The 26,256-nt window shown below is 38.2% G+C and overlaps 1 protein-coding gene across 7 annotated transcripts in view; it reads right to left on the minus strand.

Annotated features, from left to right (window-relative positions):
- The window catches only part of Lmpt (four and a half LIM domains protein limpet), a 718,337-nt gene that overhangs the window by 94,683 nt on the left and 597,398 nt on the right, over window positions 1-26,256 (minus strand). For 6 of the 7 annotated variants that reach the window (XM_083138101.1, XM_083138103.1, XM_083138098.1 and 3 more), the window contains 2 exons: window positions 13,778-13,978; window positions 8,322-8,496 (listed from right to left, as the gene is read on the minus strand). In XM_083138101.1, coding sequence (XP_082994227.1) covers window positions 8,322-8,496; window positions 13,778-13,978 — 376 coding nt within the window. The remainder of the gene's footprint in view (window positions 1-8,321; window positions 8,497-13,777; window positions 13,979-26,256) is intronic. The other variant, XM_083138104.1, reaches the window with a different exon arrangement.

The raw sequence follows: 26,256 nt of genomic DNA on the forward strand, positions 1-26,256 counted from the left end.
ATACCAGACATCTACGGCATCGTTATCAACATGTAAATGCATAAGCAGTAATAATGAGCCAATTCGCATGCACAGCAAGCGACGATAAAATGCGTAATGTTATGCCCACAATAATAATAAATGTCTCGCAGAGGGTAATATTTCAGCCAGAAACTATTATTTCTTGTTCTTCTCGCGATAATTCGTCTCTGGACTTTAGGGGGGCGAACAATGAAGGCTGATTATTGGCAGAACGGGAGGAATCTGTAACGTTTTCGGCCGCGGGAACGTGGTTACTGCATTAGAGGGGTGGGCGGGGCGGGTTATGGTAATTCATTCCACTTTCTCTGGTTGCTAAAGAAGGCCCTGATCCAGTTAATAAAGTCTCTCGACTCTTTTGCCGTACTTGCGCTCTCATTTGAGGAGGGACAAGGCTAAACCCCGCCCCCACACCTCCACGTCATCTTTCATCAGTATTCTTATTAATGGAGGTGGTGAGGATATGTGATATCAAACGGAACATAAACACTTCATGTCGCAAGGCCCTGGGCGAGATTAGAATGCGAGGCTACCATCAATTCTTTAAAATTTGAAATTTCGATGTGAATCGATACAAAATCCTTAATAAATCAAAGTTAAATCAATTTTGAAATTACCGATTAAAATTATATTTCACTCACTCTAAACAAAATGTTCGAGTTTGACACTGAATATCTCAGAATCTTTTAAATTCCGATGGCATGGCAACAGGTAGTCTGACAGTCGACTATTTCCTCTTGAAACGATTGCCATGGCAACCTTGTATCAATGGAAACCGTTGTCATAGCAATTGGTAAATTGCTTGGTAACTGTTGTCATGGTAGCAGGATATCTCCCTCAAAACGGGCGTTACCAAGGAACAAAATATCTACATTGGAAAAGACACTGTTGTAATGGATAACAGAACCATGTCCGAAACGACGACACAATCTCTCTCTCATTTCTCTCTCGCTTAAATAAGAATCCTTTGAGAGAGGAGATGCGTGTGTCTTCACCTTCACTAGATCTATCCTCCGATTGATTGATTTAATTTATTTTACTTCGCTTTTCTGCCACTTTTGGCTAATTGCGAAGGCAAGGATGACTGGGATGAAGGGACAATCACAAACATATGGACGACACTAAACGAGCCCCACAGAAGATTGTCCTGGCTGTGACTCCAGACGCCAGAGCCTCGCTAGCCTGCAAACAGTACTCCAGGGTGTACTAAGTGGAAGAGAGAGTGATATTTGGATGTCAATAGAAAGGATCATCCCTTGTACTTCAGATCTATCCTCTGAATTACATGTGGTTAACACGGATTTCATTACTTGACGATATTTAATCTCATATTACACCCCCTGCTACACATAATTATGTGCATCCATATTAAGGTTCCAAGTACAAGACATCGCGTTAATTTCTTGCTGCATGTTTGAATATAAACAAAGCATACTTTTTTCACACTTAATCTCATCCTTGGAATAAAGAAAAAAACAGTTTCAAGTTTTAGTAGCAATCTAAACTAAAGGCATTCTGAATATGGTGTATGTGTCTGTGTTAGTATTAGCGCCATTTTGAATATCAAATTCAGGGCCATTGTAGAAATTTCCACTTCACGAATTTGACCAACGGGCATTTTGTAAACCCTTGGAAGATCTTCTTCAAACTTCACGTTTCAGATTAATCCGAACTGCACAACATTTCTGCCAAACTTGAGACAATTCCGTGCGATAACTGTGCATAATTTAAAAGCTAAAAACCCAACGGGCGCCATAATGATTTTTGAATTCACAAAAAATGAGAAATTAAACTAGAAGTTGGCAGGCAATGCTTGTATATTCTGCACGTCACCCGAGTTCTAAACCAACTGCAGTTTCCTTCCTTAAAAGCATATCCTTCAAAGGCAAGGTCCGACGACAACCAACTTCCTTCTATGGGAAGGCTAAGTTCATGTCCACCAGCAAAACCGGATGAAACGCGAAGGAATCACGTGACACGATGATCTAGACGCTTCAATAAACAATGTGGTTCGTAGGTACAAGTGCATAACGAGAGAAGTTATTCCACGAGGACTGGTAGATGGCGTAAGCAACCCCGAATGGCAGCCAGAACAATAACTAGATTCTGTCTTCTCAATCATGAGCAGGCAATAAAAGAAGAAAATGGTGTATATCAAGGAACGCTTAAGACACGAGTGTAATTCACTCCTACGCAGCGAGTGGACAAAAAGGAGCTGTCTTGAATTCCAAAGATCGCTTGTAAACAATGAAATGTGTAAGTGTTTTGTCGTTGTGGATTGTCTTCGTAAGAAGGTCAAGTTGACGATACTGTTAGAAATACTTCCTTAAACGAAATGCCACTGTAGTAGGCATAGTACCAAGGTTCGGTGCTGCACAAGGGTGCAGACATACCCCAGGTATTATTACTTCACGGTAGGTTTAGGCGTTTAGGTACTGTTTAAGAAACTTAGTTGTTTTTTTTGTTGTTTTTTTTTTGTTTTTTTTTCTGTTTCAGTATTTCTCCACATTTCTGTAGTTATTTCGAGACTAGATCAGTGGCGCAACCACAGGGGGGCATTGCCCACCCCCAACCTTCGATGGTAGTCAATTCTAGGGGGGCAAACGTTGACGGCTAAGGGAACCCGCAGGGGGGCACAGAGGAGTAATTGCCCCCTCAATTTAAAATTTTATGCAAATAAAAATTTCGTAAAATTTTGTTGCTCACTTCGCTCGCAATACCTGCTGTTTTCAAGTCTCGACAAGTACAGAGCCGTAGCTAGGGGGCGGCGGGAGTCGGCCATGGACGCCAAGCGATCTAAATGAAAAACAAATATAAAAGAGAGAATGCCATGGCGCCCCGTGAGAATTATTTGCGCCCTACTAAATCAATATTGTTTTCAGTTGCAAAAATTGGATCTAAAAATTTTCTTTCTCAATTAGCTCGCAATATAATTTCATGTCTTCGGAATGCATTTATCATTCATTTTCTGCCATTCAAAAATACAGTTTGTGTGTTTGTTTCCATTATTAGCTAATGTGAAATTGAACGTGTTGAAAAAAATATTTGAAATCATTTGTTCCAAACAAATGCTTTAGCGCTAACTTCTATCCCCTTTTTGCGTAATTTATGAAGATAATCACGTCTTTGATACTACTACTACTAGTAATAATATAATTAATAATAATATGATTAATATCATTATTGTTATTATTATTATTGGTACGTTTATCCTTGTACTTGCCCCCCCCAGACAAAAATTCTTGGTTGCGCCTCTGGACTAGATCAAGATTGAAGTGTAGATATCGCTGGAATGATTAACGTTTTTGTTTTCAACCCAAAACGATAAGTGTGCCAAGCAGTGTTGAATCCAGCCACTTTCCTCCGGGGGGGGGGGGGGATCAAACTTGACGGGGTGAATGTCATAAGCATCAAATTATAATACTAATAATTTAAATTGCCCCATACTTCAGATGTGTCATTAAGTGATTAAATTAAGTGTAAATTTGGATCACCAAAATTCCACACCAAACTGTTGACTGACTAACCGTTAAAAAATAGCTGCGAGAAGTTGAAATTCGTTACAAAAATAGAAGTTTAATTACTCCACTCCTACCGCTCTACATGTGTCCATTGTTGAGTTTCAATGAAATTGAATTTTATTATATACTACTTGTTAGCAGTTCTAAAAACGGACGATAATTTGAATTCGCTCATTATTTTGGCTTATAATTATAAAGTGGACTGAATCAGTGCTCATGATTACGGAAAAGTCAGTGAAAGTATGTTTGTTATACGTTAAATGAAAGTGAAAGAATGAAAAGTGGACATGGTTGCCAAATTTATCAGCTATTGTCCGAATACTCTGACAGGTTATTGAAATGTTCCTATTTACGGAGGGGATCCCTCCCCTCCCGGCTTACTCCCTGAATTCATCACTGGTGCCAAGTCTTGTCTTGGTAATACTCCTATTAAGTGATTTGTCTTTCCCATTTAGACAGTCAACTTGGTCTAGAGGTTAAAGTTTCGAAACCAGGTGTCGAGCTACAACTTCGTACGGTAATGGTTTGTTCTGGAATTCACTTCCTCGCAACCATCTTCGTATTTTGGGTCGGGGCAGAAATAAGCGACATAAACAACCAACTCACCAAAGGATCATACTTCAGTGTCAAAAACGGATAATAGTACAGGCAATTTCGCGACTCGTACAGTGTCTCTCAAAAGTTTTAGGACAACGACATTTTAAACTAGGCAACCCAATTTACACAAGGCGTTGGTGGGTTGCGTGTAGAGTTAGACTCAATTTCAGGGTTGCCACATGCACAATAAATATTTATAAAATACGCGAAAGAAATAAAAACAAGTATTAGTGTATAAAAGTACTAAAAATATCACTATTATATCGCAAGTGACAAAATTCTTTCCGAAAGAAAAATAATAGGTTTTCTAGTATTTCATCGCTGATGAGTCTACAGAAAGGAAAAGAGGTGAGAGAAAACGAAAGGTGACAAAGGACAGGAGAAATAGAAAGCGAGAGGAGAAGAGGAAAAGTAGAGGAGAGAAGAAAGAGAGGATAGACGAGGAGAGGAGATGTAGTGAGGAGAATGGAAAAAGATTCTAGGAGAGATGAGGAAAATGGAGCAAAGTAGAGAAAAGAGAAGGAACACGAGATGAGAGAAGAGTGGAGAGTAGAGTAAAGGAGAGAAAAAGAAAAGAACGAAAAGAAGAGGAGAAAAGTGCGTGGACTCGGAAATATAAGACAGGAAAGGAGATACGAGGAGTGGAGATGAGTGGGATGGAGATAAGATGCGAGAAAAGTAGGGGAGGCGATATGAGATAAAAGCAGAGCAGAAGGAGGGGAGAAGAAGGAGAAGGAGAAGAGAAGAACAGAAGGGACTGAAGAAAAGAGGTAGTTGCAGAAAATATCGTCTCAGCGTCAAGAATTGATGCATTGGTCAAATTATCGACATGAAACATTCAATAACATTTTGAAATGTATATTTTTCATTAATAACGTATAATCACAATAATAAGTTAGAAGAAATTACTCGCATTTTCACAACTACCAATATTCTCGTTTTTCTTCATCACTTCGAAAATTATTTCTCGAAAATATCTGCTATACTACAAGAAAGCAATTCAAAATTAAAGTAAAAGTTCAACTACATGTATACCCAACTTCATTTACAATATTGGAGAGACAGAATACTTAAAAAATGTTGTTTCAATCGAAAGTAAGGGCGTGGTGTAGTGGTTAGAGTTCTTGAAAGCATTGATTGCGGTCCCAGGTTCGATCCTCCTTAGGTGGTGTTTTTTTTAATTCTCATTTTATTTCAAACAAGAGCATGGTAGCATTATTTGTAATAGCAGTGTATAGTAGCTACGTTGTTCTGCATATGGAATTTATAAAAAAATAAGCAAATAAATGAATTGACACACGTTCAAAGGGATATTTTCATGTATAAGAGCGTGAATTATGATACGATAATTGTGTACTGTTTCAAAGACATTGACAAATATTAATGAAATAACTATTTACATTTGTGGCAATTGATGACATACTAATTTTACCCCTTTTCCCATTCGAGTTCCATGCAAGGATACCTCCGCAAATATCGAATGAAAATTTCTCATCATGTGCAATTCTCCATTAAATGTTTTCGCCGAGTCGTACTACCTTCGTTTTCTTTGTTACAAACAAGTATTGTTTGCACATTACATGTAGGAAGAGAGTTGCATCTACATTTCACATTGGCCAGCTCCTTCTACTTACTTTCAGGAGCGAAAGCTTGTAGGGTAGTGTTTAACGTTCAGGACTGTCAATCTGATGGTCGTAGGTTCAAATCCTTCCGGTGGCAGAAATTTTTCGTAAGTTTTAGACCTATCCCATTGAGTTCATTGTTCACCTCGTGTGAAATGGAATGATTCAGTTTGGAATTAACGATGGGGTGACGGGAAATATTAAATTACAAAATCTCCATTTCAACGAACCGAGAAGTGGATAAAAATTGGAAATCTTATACATATTAAAATTACATTCATGTCTTTACTGGTATAATCGCAGGTAAAATCAAAGATCTTACATGGAAGATTATACCTTGCTCTGAACTAAGTCAAAAGGCATTTCGCACCTATTTAATACATTCTCCAATACATTTCAAAATGTTATTGAATGTTTCATGTCGATAATTTGACCAATGCATCAATTCTTGACGCTGAGACGATATTTTCTGCAACTACCTCTTCTCTTCAGTCCTTCTGTTCTTCTCTTCTCCTTCACCTTCTTCTCCCCTCCTTCTGCTCTGCTTTTAACTCATATCGCCTCCCCTACTTTTCTCGCATCTTATCTCCATCCCACTCATCTCCACTCCTCGTATTTCCTTTCCTGTCTTATATTTCCGAGTCCACGCACTTTTCTCCTCTTCTTTTCGTTCTTCTCTTTTCTCTCCTTTACTCTACTCTCCACTCTTCTCTCATCTCGTTTTCCTTCTCTTTTCTCTTCTTTGCTCCATTTTCCTCATCTCTCCTAGAATATTTTTCCATTCTCCTCACTACATCTCCTCTCCTCGTCTATCCTCTCTTTCTTCTCTCCTCTACTTTTAGTCTTCTCCTATCGCTTTCTCTTTCTCCTGTCCTTTGTTACCTTTCGTTTTCTCTCACCTCTTTTCCTTTCTGTAGACTCATCAGCGATGAAATACTAGAAAACCTATTATTTTTCTTTCGGAAAGAATTTTATCACTTGCGATATAATAGTGACATTTTTAATACTTTTATACACTAATACTTGTTTTTATTTCTTTCGCGTATTTTATAAATATTTATTGTGCATGTGGCAACCCTGAAATTGAGCCTAACTCTACACGCAACCCACCAACGTCTTGTGTAAATTGGTTTGCCAAGTTTAAAATGTCGTTGTCCAAACCTAAACCTATGTATATTTCAAGCTGATGCACCTTTGTTCTTCTATTGGAAGTCCTATTTTATAGTTATTAATAATGCGTCGTAAATTATACAATATACGATAGAAATAAATTATTACAAATGGTTATTTCCAAGTGTTTATCGCGACAACTTTCTTCTTAGTAAGTGGACTTTGTTGCAGTTAGAGATATAAAAGTTGCTGTATGTATAGGTGCGTCCTACTTTTGAAATAAAACCTAGCATTTTGGCTATGGATTCCTTACGATGTCGTAAGTTGCTAATATAAGATAAATACAAACAAAGGTAAATAATATTAAGCAAATCCCTTGCGTGTGTCAAGCAAGGGAGCGCTGAATTTGGTGCAAAGGGGGCCATATTGTATTCTAGACGGGGGGTGTAGAAATCTCTAGCTAAGGTTCTGTAATTCTTCTGGTGCAACAAACACAGTGACAAACACAAGAATCGCACAGGCTGCATCGCCGAAATTACTAATAACAACCGAACACAGAAACGCATTACAAATCTGTGTCCATTTTTATCCTACTGAGAGCAGAAATATGACAATACTTGGTGCGAAAATACTTGCAATCACAGAAAATCACTGATTGTTCAGTATCAGTCATCGTTTAACCTGTGATCGACAAATCACACTTTTCCGATCACTTCCGATATTTCTAAAACTGACAGTATCTATCTAGTTATGAACACGCACAGCCATAGCGCCGACTGTAGGTGGTGGTGGTGGTGGTTGTAAGGGGGGGGGGGGCAAGGCACTTTCTGCATCCCCCAAATTGTTAATGCCAACCCCCCCCCCCCAATTTACTAAGTTGGCGGTGAGAGAGTGACCGTTTGGAAAAAAACATATTTCCCCTCCATAAATACAAGTAGATCTATGGTATGCTCGAATGAAGACAATAATCGTCTTGCCAACTACAAAAATTACAGGAGGTACTCCTTTCGTATAGGTGAGACACCTATAAATCATTTATTTCGCACTTTTTTACATTGCTAACGTACTATTCTGCATTGCGGAACATTTCTTTAGGTGAAATAATGAATTTCTAACGAAAATACTGTATATTTCTTACATTAACGAGTACATCCGTCTACGAAATTGTTACCTTACAGAATTATGGTTCATTTTTAAAATGATTTCAAGGATTCCAGTGGAAATATTAATAACTTTATTATTTCAAACGAACTTCTGAGAGTGCCTCGAATAAAAATACAAAAGTCAATTTTTAATTCGACTTTGCCCAAAACTTACCTAGTTTTAAAAAAAAATGCTACACACAACATGAATATACAGTAGTGGTTCTGCCATCTGTGCAGGAGAACCTGAAACGAAAAGAAACGCTCTATTTTGAATCGTGCTGCCATCTAGTGAGGAGATCGAGACTTACCTGCACGGAAGATTTCCCCGCAACCATCGCAGCGGCTAGCGAACTGAGCGTCGTAGCAGTTTCCGCAGTAGATCTTGTCTGCCTTCGATCCGAACTGCTTGTCCACGAGGGACACGCGGCACTTGTTGCACAGGAAGCACGCTTCATGCCAGTGCTTATCCTTGTAGGACAGATCCTGAAAGAATAACAATTGACAATCTGAGAAACTTTTGTCAAAATGTCTGTGCAGTCTCGATAAACATTTTTTTTTTTAGACTTTTCTATCTCCAAGATTTTGATTCAGACTCCAAATTAATTATATATTACTCTATAGAAACTTACTTTTTAAAAGTAACTCTGTTACAGTAACTTTTCGTTTACTGACGACCATATAATATTAACACTTAATTTTCATTAAATTATAATGAATTTTCTTTGGTTAAATATTAAAATATAGAAGCAAGAGAATTCAAAATAAAATATTTGCAAAAATAATTCCTCCAGCACAATATTTGTTAGAAACAAACACAGAGGACTCTCTTTAATTCGAACTCTAAAGGGAATCGAAAAAGTTCGAAAACAATAATGTTTAAATTAAAATAATTATAATTATATTAAATTAATTTAAATATTCGAATTAATTAATATTATATTTTTATTACACGAATAGGTAAAAAAGACTGTATTTATTATCTAGTTTACGAATAGTTGAGGCTGGCAAAATTTGTAAAAAAAAAACTGCCCTGGCAAGGAAATTAATGAAGTAATGTCAAATGGATAAAGAATGAATATTTATTGAATATCAAATAAGGATGTTAGATCCAGTTCCTGGTAATATTTTATGCATATTATTCCCTAAATACGTCCTTGATTACCGGGTAAATCGAATTTAAAAAGGCTCCACTGTAATATGCGAAGGTTAATTTTTTTTTTAGCAAACGATAATTTTGTTCATTACTGTTGAATTGTTCATAAAAGGTAACAGTTCATTTCGTTTAGGGATGGGATCGAAACAAGTCTGTTTATTCGAGACGAGACCGAGAAAGTCTCATAACAATACGAGACGAGGTGGAGACTTAGTGAAGTACGTAGCTAAGGAGGCTCAGGGGGACTGAAGCCCCCCAAATTCTACGTATATCTAATTTAACTAGTGTACAGTGGTAATTAATTTTACTTCCTTATCTGGATTAAACATCTTGTATAAAAAGCTCTACTATACTGATAATTCATTTTCAGGGTTTCTAGCCCCCCCTTTTTAATCGCATTTAGATAGAGCCTGCTGATAAGGGACGAGCCCACCGCTCCCAGAAATAAAATTATGGCTACGGGCCTGTGTCTGTGCATGGAGTTACTTTACTGACAAGTATGTTCTTTTAACACCAGTCTCTTTGGTAAACAGAAGACGAGATAATCCTATTTCTACAAACCAGGGTTGTTCAAGGCCCAGGACCCCATACATTCTAATGGGTTCCGTAACAGGACCGGAATCTTTTCTTTTCGCACAATATAAATTCGGTCCAAGTTGTCTATTGTTTCATTTCAAAACGAACTTGGAACCTATTTAAATTCAGCCGGAAAAAAAGGTTCCTGGACCGAATTGAAACATCACAGACAAAGAGTTTACGGTCCAGAACCCACTTATGCTTGCCGATTTTCTCTCCTGGACCGGAATTGAATTTATTTAAAATTCCTGAACCTTTAAAAACAACCCTACTACAAACTCTAAAACTGAAACAATGGCACAAGATAGAACAAAAATGGTCGAAACTTGCAAACGGAAGATATTAGAAATTAAAGTAGTCTTATTCTGAACTACCAACGGATAGTTCAACACAAAATAGATACATTTTTTTAAAAAATAGACGAGTAACCAGTGCTGGACGAGTTAATATTGAATGATCCTTTGATAACATAAAATACTGACAGTCGTTTAGCGAATTCAATAAGTCGAATATAACAGCGAAAGTAGTGGCGGTGTGTCTACTAACAGTTAGCTCATTTTTCCAATATAAAAAAAAATACAGACTGGTATCTGAAGAGGTTCTGCACGGAAACTAAATGTAAGGTGAAACTTCTCAATTTCATTTCAATGGCAAGTTAATTATTATAGGGACTGATAATTACAAGTAAGAGTTTACTGGTTCATCATAAGAACGCTAGTATTTAAAATTCAGGCACTCCAACCGCCTTCTCCTGCAGAACATCATCAAATTAGTTTTCCTTTACTTGGCATGATTGCGAAACACGCAGTTGGCACACTGCGTTCGCATCATGCAATTGGCAACACTGAGTTCGTAACGTAAGATCTTTAAAACCATGTCCAATCATCAAGATTTAAAAATACACACAGTCATTTATTTCTCCCGAAGATCCAAACTGGGTGTTCGATCGTGCGGAGGCGAAAAGAAGATCGTGGTGTCGAGTTGTCAGTTTTTTAGCAGTGCAGGTGCCATCTGCAGGAAACATTCTAACTTCACGGCGAGTTAGCGTTTGCAGTCGTATCTCGTTACAGCATTCCGGTAATCTCTAAATTTAGCGCCGAAGCTTTGCACGTCATGTCGTCTTCCTCAACGCATACATTGTGTTCTAAGAATTGAACGCTGACGAGGAAGCTGTTAGCAAGAAGTTGAGGCATATTCAATTATGTTTAAATCACTACTTGACTACCGAAAGACTTAACAATAAAAGTAACCATTGCTCTGTAGAACAGCAGACTGGATTAATATTACGAAGCAAATTGTCCATCGGATTTTTAATTTCATTTGTCTTTTATCTCGTACGTGTCTTGAAGGAATGGAATTATTCTGAAGCCTTGTTTCAATTCTGGGTGAAAATCAAAAACAAGCTGTTGACAACTTCTGCACCAGCATACATAAAAATCCATCGCTTAAAAACACATATGATGTAAGAGAAAAATTAATGAAAATCGCCATGGACAATTTGCACGATAATACTCATGGATCCCACTGTACATGATCAACGAACAATTTGACAACGATTTCATATTTTACCAAAAGATGGCAGTGCGTACGAGAATTAGAACTATGTAGATAAGCTGAAACAAAGATAATTCTTTCTTTTCAAACAAAGACGTGAAAAGTGTGATGCGTTTTTTAGTATTACAAATGTAATCTAAGACATTAGAAAATAAATTGTGTGGTCACAATAATGCAAAATATCTAAAGACTCTAAATTTCATTTAATTATCGCGGTCATAAAATTGACAACTCTCCTTAGCAATCCAGTCTGAAGTTAAATTGTTAGGTTGAAGTCAAATGCCCTACAATTCCGGTGAATTTAGTTACTTAATCTATGACTGTAGCCTAAGTAGAAGATTAGAAAATGTCAAAGAGAGATTAAATGTGGAACGGTTTTATATTATTAATCGAAAGTGTAATGTCTGGGGCCCAGATTTCACCATGAGGATCTGTATTAGTACACTAACACGAATCAAAAGTGACACTAAATGTGCGATAAATGGGCGTCACCTAAAATGAAACAATTCAACATTGTTCCTTGAAAGTAAAAATGGAGTATAGTACTTTACTTGATACACCTAATTTAGTAGTAAGTTTAGTAGTAAGTTTGTATGAGTAAATTTTATTTTGTTGCTTTCTTGTTGGCTTCAAGAAACAAGTACAGGAATAAGTTTGTGTAAATTATTTTCTAAAGTGCATTTATGCACTGATATACTAATAAAGTGTGGTCATACTTATTTATTTAAAGAAATTTCCAGTACATCAACACTGAACAATAGTCCAAATAATGGTAAACAAATCAAAAGGGTATGAAGAATAAACAGAGCTGTTTCACAATAGCATTACTTATGTATGTACAATGTTTTGTAGGGTGGTGATAAAAGACGAATATGAACTATTTAGTTGGAGATGATGTTGAACTGATTCTGTTGCCTATGGAATAAGGAACGTTGTGCCAGTGAGAGTCCGGGAGCTGCAGTGGGGAAAGTTTCCTTGCTCCGTGTTTTATGTCAAGGCATTCTTGAGGGCAAGTTCGTGGAGTGGGATGCTACATCTTAGCTCTCCATTACTGATCTTGTAGAGAAATTTCATGTCCAATGTATCTACGAGATTCTAGGTATTGATGTATAAGTTTTAAGGCAAATCAATCTTGAGTAAGTGTGTGAATTAATGGCGGGGGGGGGGGAGATTTCCCCCACAAAATTTTATCCCCGGCAAAATAATTTTATTCTTATCCCTGCCAGTGATGTTTTTCCCCTTCAAAGAAAATGGAATTGAAATACGTATATTGCATACAATTTCTGACATCGAACAAACGCCACTGAAAAATCATTCGGGAATCAGTTATTTAATATTTAAAACTATTGCATCCTATTTCTCGTCTCAAGTTCTATTTGCAAATAGCATATATATTGTTTACTTGGCAACAGTGGCATCGGTTGCAGAGAATTTACAAAAAAACAACAAACATGAAGATAGGTTAGATGGACATGAAATCTGAACTTGTGGCACAAGAAATGTAGTCATGTTTTCTCAGTGCTTCTGCTTCAATAGATTCTTTGTGTACGAGTTTGGATATCTTGCTAACGCTGCACACTTTCGTCAGTCTATTCCTGGAACGGCCAAGACGGTTCACGCTTTACTCACAGGAGGGCAGGACTGAAGCGACGTCTGCTGCTACCTAGCGGGAATGACTGAAACTAGCTCGAGAGTTAGTAGAATAATTCCAGTTGGGACGCCGTGCATTCAATGTAGTTGTGGTGTGGTTCATTTTTGACATTTGGAAAGGGAAACTCAGTGGAAGCTACCTTTTTAGCGCTTCGGGAATGAAAAATAAAGCGGTCTTAGAGTATCAATTCGGTTACAATTTGGCAACTGTAAGCGTCGCTTAGAAAAGATGACAACGGTAAATGTCTTAAATTTACAAATTTTTAGCTAGATTCCTTCAGACAACTGGTTTGATATTGAATTTGAGTGAAATCCGTTAACACGTTTTCAAGATGGTGCACTAAAAATACATGTTCCTTCTTTTGCGCGCCATTCAAGTACTTAAAATGGAGCTTTGGTTTTTTTTGTTGTCTTTTTTAGTAGCTACGGGCAGGCATAGCTCGAAGTACTGATTCAGACATTTTGAGGAAAATAAGACGAATTTCAATACGTGGCACTATATAATTTAGAAAATTCACTTACCATAGTGTATACGTGTAACAGATCTGCCTATAGGCTTTCTTACAGAACTACATAAAGTTTGGCGATACACACAATAATGAATATAGAAGTCGTTGACTGCATTTCTCATTAGAAAAAATAGCAGTTCATAAAGTGAACAAACATAATTTTTCTGCTAGCATCTGCCATGAAAATATTCAGAGAGTAATCTAAACAGGTGCTGCCATCTAGTAGCATCCATCGCAACTACGTGACCGATATAAGCCTACCTTCCCATATTACCCTCCAGGGGAAATTACATGACGAAACTGATATTCAGTTGTTCCTTACCTTCGAATCTATTCCAATGGTCTTGTTACATTCCTCGCAGACATTGGCGAAGACGGACTCGTAGCACTTGATGCAGTAGGGGTGTTCATCCCTCAGCACGTAGCGCTGCCCGGTGAGGGACTCGTCGCATTGCCAGCAGCAGAAGTGGCCGCTGTGCCAGTCCTTCGACATCGCCTTCGTGTACTCCCCACTGAAAATCAACTGCAAAGACACAGAAACAGAAGGTACGGTCTCAGTCAACGGATTATACTATCTCAAGGGAACAGATAAGAAAATAATTACAGCTTCTTACCTGTGCACTAGCCCCACATTATAATCACCCAACAAACTTCTGCGAATTATTACGCTTGTTTAAGTAACAAAATTTCGGGTGTTTTCCTATGCGTTTTGATTTTTAAAAGTAACAAAGGATACAGGTTTCGAAGTTAGCAAAGGCAAAGTTGATTTACAGTCAATTCCACAAGATACCAGAAAGAAGAAAAGTATAAATGAAAATAACGGTTTGTGTTTATCACATTTTACCACATTACCATGAAGTTTGAGTAGTTACTTTTATTTTCTTTGTTACGCGTATGAAACGGTATCTTTTAAAGGTAGTGATGTATACAAGAACACCAAATATCTGAAAAACCTTGCACAGAATTGTACAACTACAAAGCACCCGTAACAGCGAAAAACAAACATGACATATATTGCTATACATGTTTATCTTTATCAACGCTAGACTTCTGAAACAGAATCAGAAATTGGCTAGGTGAAGGGCAATCTGCACATAATTTAAGGTGTAGCAATTTAAGGGCGAGGGGTCTCTGCGGAAGGGCCTGAAAACGTTTGTTATGCCCCGTTCTAGGTGTATAGTATGCTCATGGTTCATCCCATTCATACCTGGATCTAAACACTTTCTGTTCAAAAGCCTAATAACACATCGAGTTCTATGCAATGTACCTTATATCTTAAGTAACCAGACATCCTATTGAGGGGAGGTTTGCCTAGGATGCCCTAGGCCATACTTTTTCGTTTCACGGCACCCTTAGTGATTCAAGATTCTTCGGCGGCGCCCTAAGTCAAAATGTAGGCCTATCGTACACTTGCAACGTTCAGTTAGTGTGGTTGCGTTGCATAAATATATATTTTAAATTCAGAAACATTTTACATGCAAAAAGTATTAAATAAGCACATAAGAACAATCATATTGATTGATTGAATTTCAGAGAAAATATTGGAATATTTCGCGGCGGCCCTGTAAGCAACTTTGGGAACCACTACCCTATGCTATAGGCCAGGGGTCTCAAAAGAATGAGACTCTGAAGGGGCAAAAATGGAAAAAACCATCGACTATTAAAATTCCTTAATATTCATATACAGTAAAACCTGTCTATCCCGGAACATGATGGCTCCGAGCAAAATTTTCCGTCTTAACAGTTTTCCTTCTTATACAGGGTTGACTTTAAATACAGTATAGAGCACTGCAGGAAATAATGGAAAGACAAATTTACATTTCGCATTACTTATAATGTAGAGTACTAATGCATGTACGTACATGAATAAAAATGCGACACATTCATCAATTTCATCATATCATCACTCATCCCCATCTTCGCAAATTAGCCAAAAGTGGCACAAAAAGCGAAGTAAAATGGACACTAACAAACATCCATGCCCATTCCAGGATTCGAACCCGGGACCACTGGCGTCGTAGCGCGATGTGCATAGAGGGAAAGAGAAATATTAAGAAAAAGTGAGAAAAAAGAAAGAAACAAAGAGATATAACAAGAAAAATAGAAAGATGACGAAAGAACAGAGGAGAAATAGACAAACAAAGGTGGAGAAAGAGGGTAAGAGATGAAAGAAAGAAACGGAATCGTAACAGCTATGAGCATTGTAGCGCATTCTTTCATATCGACAATGTTACCGATAAGCGAGTGGCAACAGAGGCGTGTTCCACTTACAGTATTGCATTGTTTTCTTGCGAGCGAGAAAAATAAAGGAAGACATTTCCGTCTTACTGAGAATAAAAACATTTTGTTGGTCTTTAAATGGTGTTCCGTTTCCGCGTTAAGGTTTCCGCCTTAAGCAGGTCATTTTCAGGTATAAAATCGACCCGTTCTGGGGACTTTTTTTCGTATTTACAGGTTTCCTTCTTATAGAAGTTCCGGGATATGCAGTTTTTACTGTAATAGCAAAATAAAACAACATGTCACATCCTTTTACTTGCTTCGTTCACGAAAAAAGGTAAAAGAAAGGAGTTTCAGGAGTTTTAAATAACTTCTTACATCATAACCGTATTTTCAAAGGATACGTAATAGTGCTCGAACATAAACAATTGTTCCTCGAAGAAACTAATACAAACATTTTGAATGCCAATTAAAAGTCATGATTAGGGATATTGACTGTTGAAATCAACATACTTGACACTCAGTTTGCGGCCAGAGTGGCCACCATAATGTAGTGTCGGTTTCTTCTCCTTTGGCGCATGTATGGTATTAGTGTTGTGTGATGAAATACACAGTGCAAGTCGGTCACGAGTATAACAATGATGCGCATAAGGCATGACCGGCAAGGCGTGGGACTCTAGCGCCCATTAAAGGTGTTTTGGCTCTTCTATTTTTTAAAGGAAAGCGAAAACAAGCGAAATTTTCGAATTTGCGAAATAAAGTCCAACAACCACTTTGGCGCAGGAGGCAAAATTGGTGAAACCATATTGGCAGAGAACGTGTTCATAATAATTTTTGATCAGATGTGTCAATATTTTAAAGATTACACTTGTTATTAATACAGAGTATGCAATTTGTGCAAGTACCATGATAACAAAACTTATTATTATTATTAATAATAATAATGTCGGCAGGGCCCAAAACATGGGATAGTCTAGGGGCCCAAAATTTTGAAAATCCCGCCTGCTACAATGATAAATAAAAATGTCTAATGTGTTTCAAATGCTAATTAATTATGACAGTACGTACCCAGTATCATCACAAAAAAGTATTATCGTCAGCATTTTTGTAACCAAGGGGTTATGAGTTTCATACCCGGAGGCAGGGCCGTATCAAGGTTTGTGGAGGCCCCTGGGCAAAATGTTTTGTGGAGGCCCCCCTTTTTTATTATTTTTTAGGAGCAGCTTTATTAGCTGAATATGTTAACCACCAATTTTCAGCAGTTGAAATGGTAGACCTGATTTTAGAATCAGTAGTCATTCACAATCGAACATATCGCAGATAGGTTTGCAGGGAGAATAGCGCAGTAACATAAAGTTATAGGACGAAAATTGTAGCGCTATAGCAGCAGTAAAATTCTGCGTCTAAATGTCTACAGTACATATATTATGAAGAGTGAACATCGTAACTATAATATATAGTTACTAAGGTGTTAAGACGGAAACAAAGAACTGAGCAGTAGACTGTACTTACGTACATAATTTATTATAAATGATATTATTTCCAATTAAGAGTAAATATGTCAGGTCCATCCATCTACTGGACAATTACAGACAGGTTCATTGTGGAAATTGAAGTAACTACACTTTCTTCAATAAAATTCCGAAAGGCTTAATACTTATAGTAAACACACTTTTCTTGCCTTTTTCGCCGAAAACTAATCTACTATATCATCGAAGTCCATTTCACGAAGAAGTTCATGTTCAATGCTTAATAAACAAAGATTGGATAAGCGATCCTGTCCCATGACAGCACGAAGCTTTTTGACTAATTTCATTTTTGAGAAAGAAAGATCTTTCTCCGCTGCAGTTTGTTACCATTAAGACCAAATACATTCTTATGAGAATTTCGACATTGGGAAATGTACTGCGGAACGGGTCCTTACATACAATATTATACATAGACAGTTCCATTGGGATTTTTTCCTGATGTTTGACATTGCTACTGCTTAGAACTCGCAGTTCTAATACGATGTTATTAACGAAAGAAAGTTATGTACTTCGTAGGATTATTTATTATCTTAATCGTATCTGATAATTGATTGTTTGAATAAGTGTACCTTATTTCCACACCACAGCCAAATCAAACCATGGTATAAAGTATACAGAGCTTTAGATATCTACAAACAGATCGATCGACTGAGAGCTGTGCTACAATTGGATCCAGAAGAATACGACAACATTGAAGTTTTCTTTATTTTTAAAATACAACTTCTTATGTAATTTTTCAGAAGCATAGCTAGCCGGTAAAAAAATATTTTTGGTGGAGGCCCTTCACAGCTTGCTTTTGGTGGGGGCCCCGGGGCAATTGGCACAGTTGCCCATAGGTTAATCCGGCCCTGCCCGGAGGAGGCACAGAGTGGTTACGATACCAATTTAAACTGTAGGTCCAGTTACGATTAGCCTATATAGAGGATTTAAAACAAAAACTCGAAGCTGAAACTCAAAAGGCATATTTGGTAAAGTAATAAAAATTAACTAAATCAACATTTCCTTACTATGGGACATATTTAGACCAAGGAGATGACGCCTGGTTAATTTATACGCGGTTTATATTTTGTTGTTGCAAAGAAAATGCACAATCGATATATTTCGATACTCGAGACATGCATTTTCATTTTGCGACAAGTCTCCTCTCGAATCGAATATTCTCGGAGGGTCTGTTAATTCATTCATAGTTCTGTTGCCTCCTAGCTGAGCCTCGCGCGTAAAGATGCTCGCGTGTCGATGAGAACTTCAAAGGCACAAGCACGCAAGGGTCGACCACACTCAAAGGGTGTGGCGAGTAATCTTCCGCGTCAACTGAAGGGCTCGCATTCCCCTTGCACAGATCTGCGGGTAACTCCTTCCAAACAGTCAGACCATTTCACATGCGTCACGTATAAGTTAAAATGATTGCGGAATTAAGACTTCGTGCTTACTGACATTATATGCGTACAGTCACCGGCAATAATAATGGGATATAGGCTATAGATTCTGAAATACTCGTTATATGTGTTGCCTAACCCTACGGGGTTGGTAGAAGTTGCCATTGAAAATTTGCTATTAAAATCCACTTATCGCCGTGGAATTAGACAACACCCATAACGCCTTGTCATTTTTATTGCTTGTGACTGTACATACATATCACTATAACAGGACTAGAACGATGATTACGGATTAGGAACACGAATTAAGCAAGTCTCATGGATTAAAATTTCGCGATTTGAAAGAAGAAAAATTTGCATAGCTTAAGTTCACTTTATGCACCAAGCAAGACTGGAACTACATTCTTTTTAATATTCAAAGTATTGAACAGTGTGCCTCAGCCGAATATTAACTCCGGACTCCTTGATAACAAGTCGACAGTGGCACACCTCCGTGGCGGAGTGGTTAGCACAACGCGCTACGACACCAGGGGACTTTCGAATGCCTGAATGGGTATGGCTGTTCTTTGCGAGTACCCTTCATCAATTTCTTTGCGATTAGTCGAAAGTGTCGGAAAAGCGTAGTAAAATAAATCAAACCAATTCATGTCTATATCGGGAAGCACAAATTTGGAAATAGAAATAATATTTGCCACAATAGCACTGTGTAATAATAATCTCTCCCCTGTGCACTATACTGTCAGAAAAGGCATACTCCCGGCTGTAGTGGAGGTGATGCGATTAGCACCACGTTCCGGCATCCTTTACCTCCCCTCTCCCCCGCAGCACCACTGATTAAAATACTGAGTGAGCACCAGAGCCACTTAATGCATGGGCATTCTCGGAAAAATTCCCACTGGGATCTCCCGCGTAGTCGCCTGCACATGTCAAATGATGTGGGAAATGAATGAATTCCCAACTTTTTCGCAAAACAATCGAAAATTTGAATTAACATGGTTAAATATAAGGCTTTTTCACAAAAATCACATGTAAAATTATTGCCTTCTTTCTCCGCGCCACTGCAGTCTTAATGGCCACAGTCGTGGGATTCTTTACCCGGTTCTGCCCCATCTGACGCTCCAGGTGTCACCCCAAAAGTATAGGTCATGAAAAACACGCCGTTGCTAAACTTATAAAAGTGCCAGGCACAGACATTTACTGTAAAATAAATTCTTACGAAATACGCAACATACAATAATATTTACATATTTAGTCACTACAGCAATGTTTCTGTTTAAACATTGAAAGGAAAACTCATGTAAACACAATATCAGACGCTGACGCTAAACGAATGCTTTGAAAGAAGCGCTTCACTAGTTGAACATAGTTCGTTCGTCACCGCGAGATAGCAGCACTAATTAAGCAGAAAATAATGTACCCAGTTTGACCCAACCTAACGGTTCTGCCCCACTCTTCCCTATATTTTGAGCTGCACATCTACGACCGTTATATCCATGGGCAAAGTAACACCAGAACTACACAACTAACACAAAGAAAGGGACTTATTTTTTCAGAGAAGTCACGTGGTTTTGTCTACACATTAGCTTGAAGAACAAAGCATTCAAGTGTAACAGCTTGAGCATATACACTATAATGATGTCACATTAACCTAACTATTGTGTATGAAAACACATGTAGATAATAATAGTGTGTATGAAAACATATGTAGACGGGATGAGAATACTTATGAAAATAAAGAAGTATTCCTACACCTACACTTAATGTCCTAAAATTACCAAATTATGACCTAAAAACTCCAAAATTATGCATTTTACAAAATCACTACTTTCTCTTGCATTAATGCGTTCATTAAAACATTATTCAACCTACGAATAGAGAAGTACTGGGTGCCCCAGTAAAAAGTAGCTCGTCTCAAAGACATTTGTCTATGAGGAAAAATAACGGCTATATTGCACCAGTAAAATGAAATAGTCCATTGTAACGTGAACCGTTGTAGGTACTCAAGGTCATCATCAGTACACGCACTTCATTTCTTTGCATGATCCTTGCCATGTAAGTGTTGATCAGAGCCGGGCTTCTTTTAACCGTGACACCCTGTATAAAGCGAGTATGTACCGAAAGTATAAGTACAGCGCCTTGAATACGTAGTGTGGAAAACGGCATGTTCTGGGCGCTCTGGCGGGTTCCACTCGAATATGATACCGCTAGAGGCGCTGGTGTCGGCCCCGCTACGTGGTAATCGTTTGCTTATATGGAAGTAAATGGAGTTTTCGCTGCAACATCTGATTCTTTTACATGAAGCATTTCTATGAATATGATAATTGCTATGATATTTGGTACAGTGGTCGCGAAGATATTAACGAACATCTAGACAGTCGACCACGTCCTGTTATCGTGACTTTCATTAATAATACGGGAGATAATATACGCGTGGAATGCTCTTGGTAACTAAATTCTTGTGTATGAATTAGGTTCATCATTATTATTTCTTCTGAAGATATACACACTGAAGCATTTGTATTTTTTCATATTTACTGTCTCTTTTCTTCCACTTGAAACTAATCGCGGCGATGATGATTGCATGAAACGTCGAAGGAAAACTCGCAAAACTTCCTTAGTGACATCGACATGAGTGTAAGGGAACTTTCAGACCAATGGGACAAGCGACACGTGATGTTCACACTGATGTGACTAGTGACACAGACACTTCCAGGCTGTAAAATAGCATTCATTGCGCATGAGGGTCCAAACAGCAAACGACACGTTCAAATGTCGTATTTGCGTGCTACTTGTTACTTCAGTCGGAAAGCGCCTTAAAGGAAGGGTGCTCAGACCGAAGAGACGCGCCACAGGGGGGGTTCCCAACGAAGTGACAAGCGGCATGGTGCCTTCAGTCTATTAGCAAGCGTTTGCTGCTAATTGTGCGAACAACAGATCTAGGCGAAACGATAAGGCGCAAGTGTAGCTTGCGTGCTGCTCAAACGGGGCCATTTCCTCAATAGCTTGCAACGTCTTGTGGTTTGTTGTTCGCGCATGCGCGATGCAATGAGTGTCTTGCTTTAATGAGATTGCGCACCAAAGCGACAAGCAGCACGCGACACTTATAGCTTGAGGATTTCACGAACCGAACGCTGGCCTGTGCTGCCAGTCATGCCGCTATGGTGTGAAACGTTGCTCTTGATTGGCTCCTTTCCAAGTGGCATGTGTCGCGTGACGTTTCGGTCTGAAAGCTGCCTTGGACCGAAGAACCCGTATTGTTTGTCGCGTGCCGCTTTCGTCTAATAACTCCTGAGGAAATTGTCCAGTCAGAGCTTGTGTCCCTACTGTTCGAAAGGCTGCATTGATTACCGACTGCTCGCTTCCAAGCGACACTTCTGGTTTGTCGCCTCGGTATAAAATATCTCTCAGGATACTATTTATATTCTAATTACATAGAAAAAAAAACTCTAGTACACAATCCAAACCTGACGTCCGGAATCACGTTGCGATGTTTCTTCTTGTATTACCCATCCTACAAAATCCCTACCAAACGTTTCAGACCACCTTATCAAGTGTTTTTCAGACAAACAGAAAAAAACACATATGCGAGTGATTTTCAAGAAATAAACACTAATACAAAATTGGAATTATTATGTAATGTTATTGAAAGGTACGCCAAGATCAAGAAAGTGCAAGGGCATATTAATGCACTTATAACTAATGGATGCAACTAAAGGTACAAATTGTAAAATCATTAAATCTGAACTTTGAAAATATACTTGGAAACAAACATTTCTCCTGAAATTAGATGATTTGATTTGCTTTATTTTACTTCGCTTTTTGTGCAACTTTTGGCTAATTTGTGAAGATGAGAATGAGGGATGATATGATGAAATTGATGAATGGACACTCAGAAACATTCATGCCCAGGCCAGGATTCGAACCCGGGACCGCTATGAAATTAGATGAATGAAGTGTGAAATGCTAATAGTCAATAGGTCCACCTTTAAGTTTCACGCATATTTGCACACGTTTTCTCATGCTGCGGACCAATTTCTGGCATTCTTGAGGCGTAATCTCATTTCATACTTCGGAGATCTCTTAGCCTGGGGCGGCCGCAGCGTGGTTTATCAACCACTGTACCTTGCTGCTTGAATTTGTTTATTGTGTTCGCCACGCGGGTTTTACTCACATCCAATGCGACTGCAATTTCTCTATGAGACCTATTGCATCTGAACATACCTATTATTTGCCATTTCACGGGCACAGATTTTTTCTCCATTATCACGTAGCTAGCGATTCAAACAGCCTGTTTATTATCAAGCGTAACAAAAACAGGTTTCGACTTGCACAATGCTGCTACTCCAGATATGTCTTTCTGCGCCATCTATTGACCCACATTTCAACTAATGTTCACTCCAGCGCAGTCGCTGAGGAAGATATTGTTATCTGAAGACCTCTCAGTTTTCGCTGTATTTTTTTTTTATTTTGCGAATTTTAGAAACAAAAATATAAAACGAGAAATTTTTTTTGGATTTTTTTTTGCGCCAAAACCTTCGTTCATGTTCCAATATACTGGAAAAAATTCAGTACTGTCATAACGACATCGGTTACATACATACACGTTCATCTGTACTCCAAAATGCTGGATTTTTCAGTTAAGAAATTTGATTTTCCATTTCCGTATCTCAAGAACTACAAAACGTATACCAATATTTTTCGGCAATATATGCCTCACACACTATATTACTTCCATACAATTTCACTCCATGTTTGTACCAAAAACTTTCGATCAGGATTCATTTCTATGAAAAAAGTTGGTGGTCTTAAACTTTTGGTAGGGACTGTATTTATTTATTTATTCTATTTTACTTTTCCTTCCAAATTAATGCCATTTCGTGACTGCAATCACTCCAACAATATAACTGTTTCCACAATTCACTTACCGCCTTTCAAGACAAACAACTCTACACAATATATTCCAAAAACTAACTACTTTCATACGAATATTAGTTGCCATCCGTCTCGGCAACCAGTTTTTGGGTCGTTTTCCACCCTACGTATTCAAGGCGCTGTAGTATACAATTCCGAAGAATTGAAATTCTCACATCGCTTGTCATAGCTCTTCACTTCATAAAAACATCAAAACATATTTCTAACGAAGAAATGAGGGAATGAAAAGAAAATATATTTTTATTACCAGCAGAAGAATTATTTTATGAAGAGCACACTAGAGTACTCAAAATGTAATAAAAGTATATTTTTTCAATGTTTTTTTCACAGTATGGGCTCAACTTTGGTGAAAATAAGTGTTCATATGATAAATTAAACCAGTGCCATCTGTTATCACAGAAAAGAAATGAGTTTAAATCAAATTATTCTCTGCCCATTCGCAGAATGGTACTTACGAAGCTCTAAGTGGTTCATCCTTAACTCAACTCGAGCAGAAATATGTTGACACTATACTTACACAATTCAAGAAAATAAGGCCCTAATCTTTACTTAGTGGTTTGCCTTAACCATAAGCACTATATTCTCACGCGTAAGCGCAACAGCTGTCATCGGAATTAACCAATGGGATTTCTCCTAAGTTGCGTGGGTTTATTCAACCATAATAACCAGCTTATTGAACTTCCAAGGCAAAAAACACACACACAAATAACTTTACCTTAACTCTTCCCAATCTCCAAGGAAACCAAGGCGTCTGTACATGACGCACAAGCAAGAGAAATACCGAGCCACGCACAGAAGCAAGCCAGCCACGTTCGAAACAGAACACCCACCACGCCGCAGTGCGAACTTAGCAAACGGAAATATATGTGACACCAGAACTCCCCACTTCCGCGATTCCGGTGACTGATGACGTCAAGGGCCGGTCGCAGGGGAGGCGTCCGAGGTAGAGATTCAAAATGTTTCTTTCAGATGGTCCCGACCTTCACCTCGATTCGCAGCTTAAGGGGGAGGAGATTGGATCGCGGGTGGAAAAAAAAAAAAAAAAAAAAAAAAACAGTGGCGTATGCAGTTCGGTATTTTTGGGTGGGGCAGGGCACTTGTTTACACAAGTACTCCACAACAGATTTTTTTAAAGTGAAAAACAACAGAATTGATGTGTAAGTCCCTTTATGCACAGATAGGCTAATCGGAACTGGATCTATCGAGCCCGGGACCCCTTGATTGCAATGCGAAGGAACGAAAAATACACAAAAAGTAATACAAAAACAATATAAAAAAGAAATATATAAATAAAATACGAACAAAATACAATAAGAATGAGTGTGTAAGTACTAATAATAATAATAAATAGAACTCTGAAGAGAAAGTAATAGAAAAGAAATGTAAAAATGGAAAATGAAAAGTCCGAGGAAATGAAAAACAAATACAAAACAGAACAATGCAGAACGACACGAGATAAGAAAAATACCAAAGATGAAAATTGTATTTATTTCATTCTTATTTTCCTTCGCTTTTTTCTGCCCTTTGTGGCTCGTGGCGAATATGAGGATGAAAAATTAGATGAAATTGATCTGAGGAGAATCACAAACACACATAGGCCTCCCAGAGAATTATACTTACAGAGTCCAGACGCCAGAGCTTCGTTAGTGTGCAACAATGCAGTAGGAGTGTATGTCATACGTGAAAGTGAGGTTGATACTTGAATAGTTTCTGAAAAGAGCTTTCCTTACCCACCCACCCCTTCCAAGACAAAATATAAAATGAATAATCGAAAATTTGTTCATATTTCACTGCAGGACAACCCTATCTAAACGTACAGTATTAGGTGGAATCTGAATGATTGCACAATGCACCTCCATAGACTCGAACTTGAGATCCCTTGATTACAAGGCATCCGCATTGACCATTACGCTATTGAGGTCTTGAAAATGAAAGAAAGACAAAAGAAGAACGTTGACGCTGAGAAAAATAAAGATATGAAACCATAAATAAAACGGAAGAAAAATGAATATTCAGATTTAGTTTACTTCGTCAACACACTTTAAAATATTCTTGTTGTGATTGTGACTACACACGGTCTTGTAAGCCAGAATGTGACTACACACGGTCTTGTAAGCCAGAATGTGACTACACACGGTCTTGTAAGCCAGAATGTGACTACACACGATCTTGTAAGCCAGAATGTGACTACACACGATCTTGTAAGCCAGAATGTGACTACACACGGTCTTGTAAGCCAGAATGTGACTACACACGGTCTTGTAAGCCAGAATGTGACTACACGCGGTCTTGTAAGCCAGAATGTGACTACACACGGTCTTGTAAGCCAGAATGTGACTACACACGGTCTTGTAAGCCAGAATGTGACTACACACGGTCTTGTAAGCCAGAATGTGAGTAAGAAACGAATAGGAAAGAACATTTTATTGATGCTCAATATTATATAATAATTTTAAGTAGCCGGGCAGACATCCAATATAGCAAGAAAGTAACCAGACTATTCCCCAACTAAAGTTTGGCTAAATGTGTGTATTTGCTTGTAAAATATAAAGTAAGTATATTGTAACACGCCCTGACTATATATAGGAGAGGGATATGAATTTATAGCCTTTCATATCTACAAGCTTGGCCATTTACGGAGGTGATGCGATCAGCACCACGCTCCGTCCGCCTTTACCCTGGAATCAAATCAGAGTCTCAAGACGCCCTACCAACTGGACCATTGCGTCTCTCTCTCTCTCTCTCTC

This window comes from Lepisma saccharinum, chromosome 16 (genome assembly GCF_977018435.1).
Source record: "Lepisma saccharinum chromosome 16, izLepSacc3.1, whole genome shotgun sequence".
Taxonomy (NCBI): Eukaryota; Metazoa; Arthropoda; class Insecta; order Zygentoma; family Lepismatidae; genus Lepisma; species Lepisma saccharinum.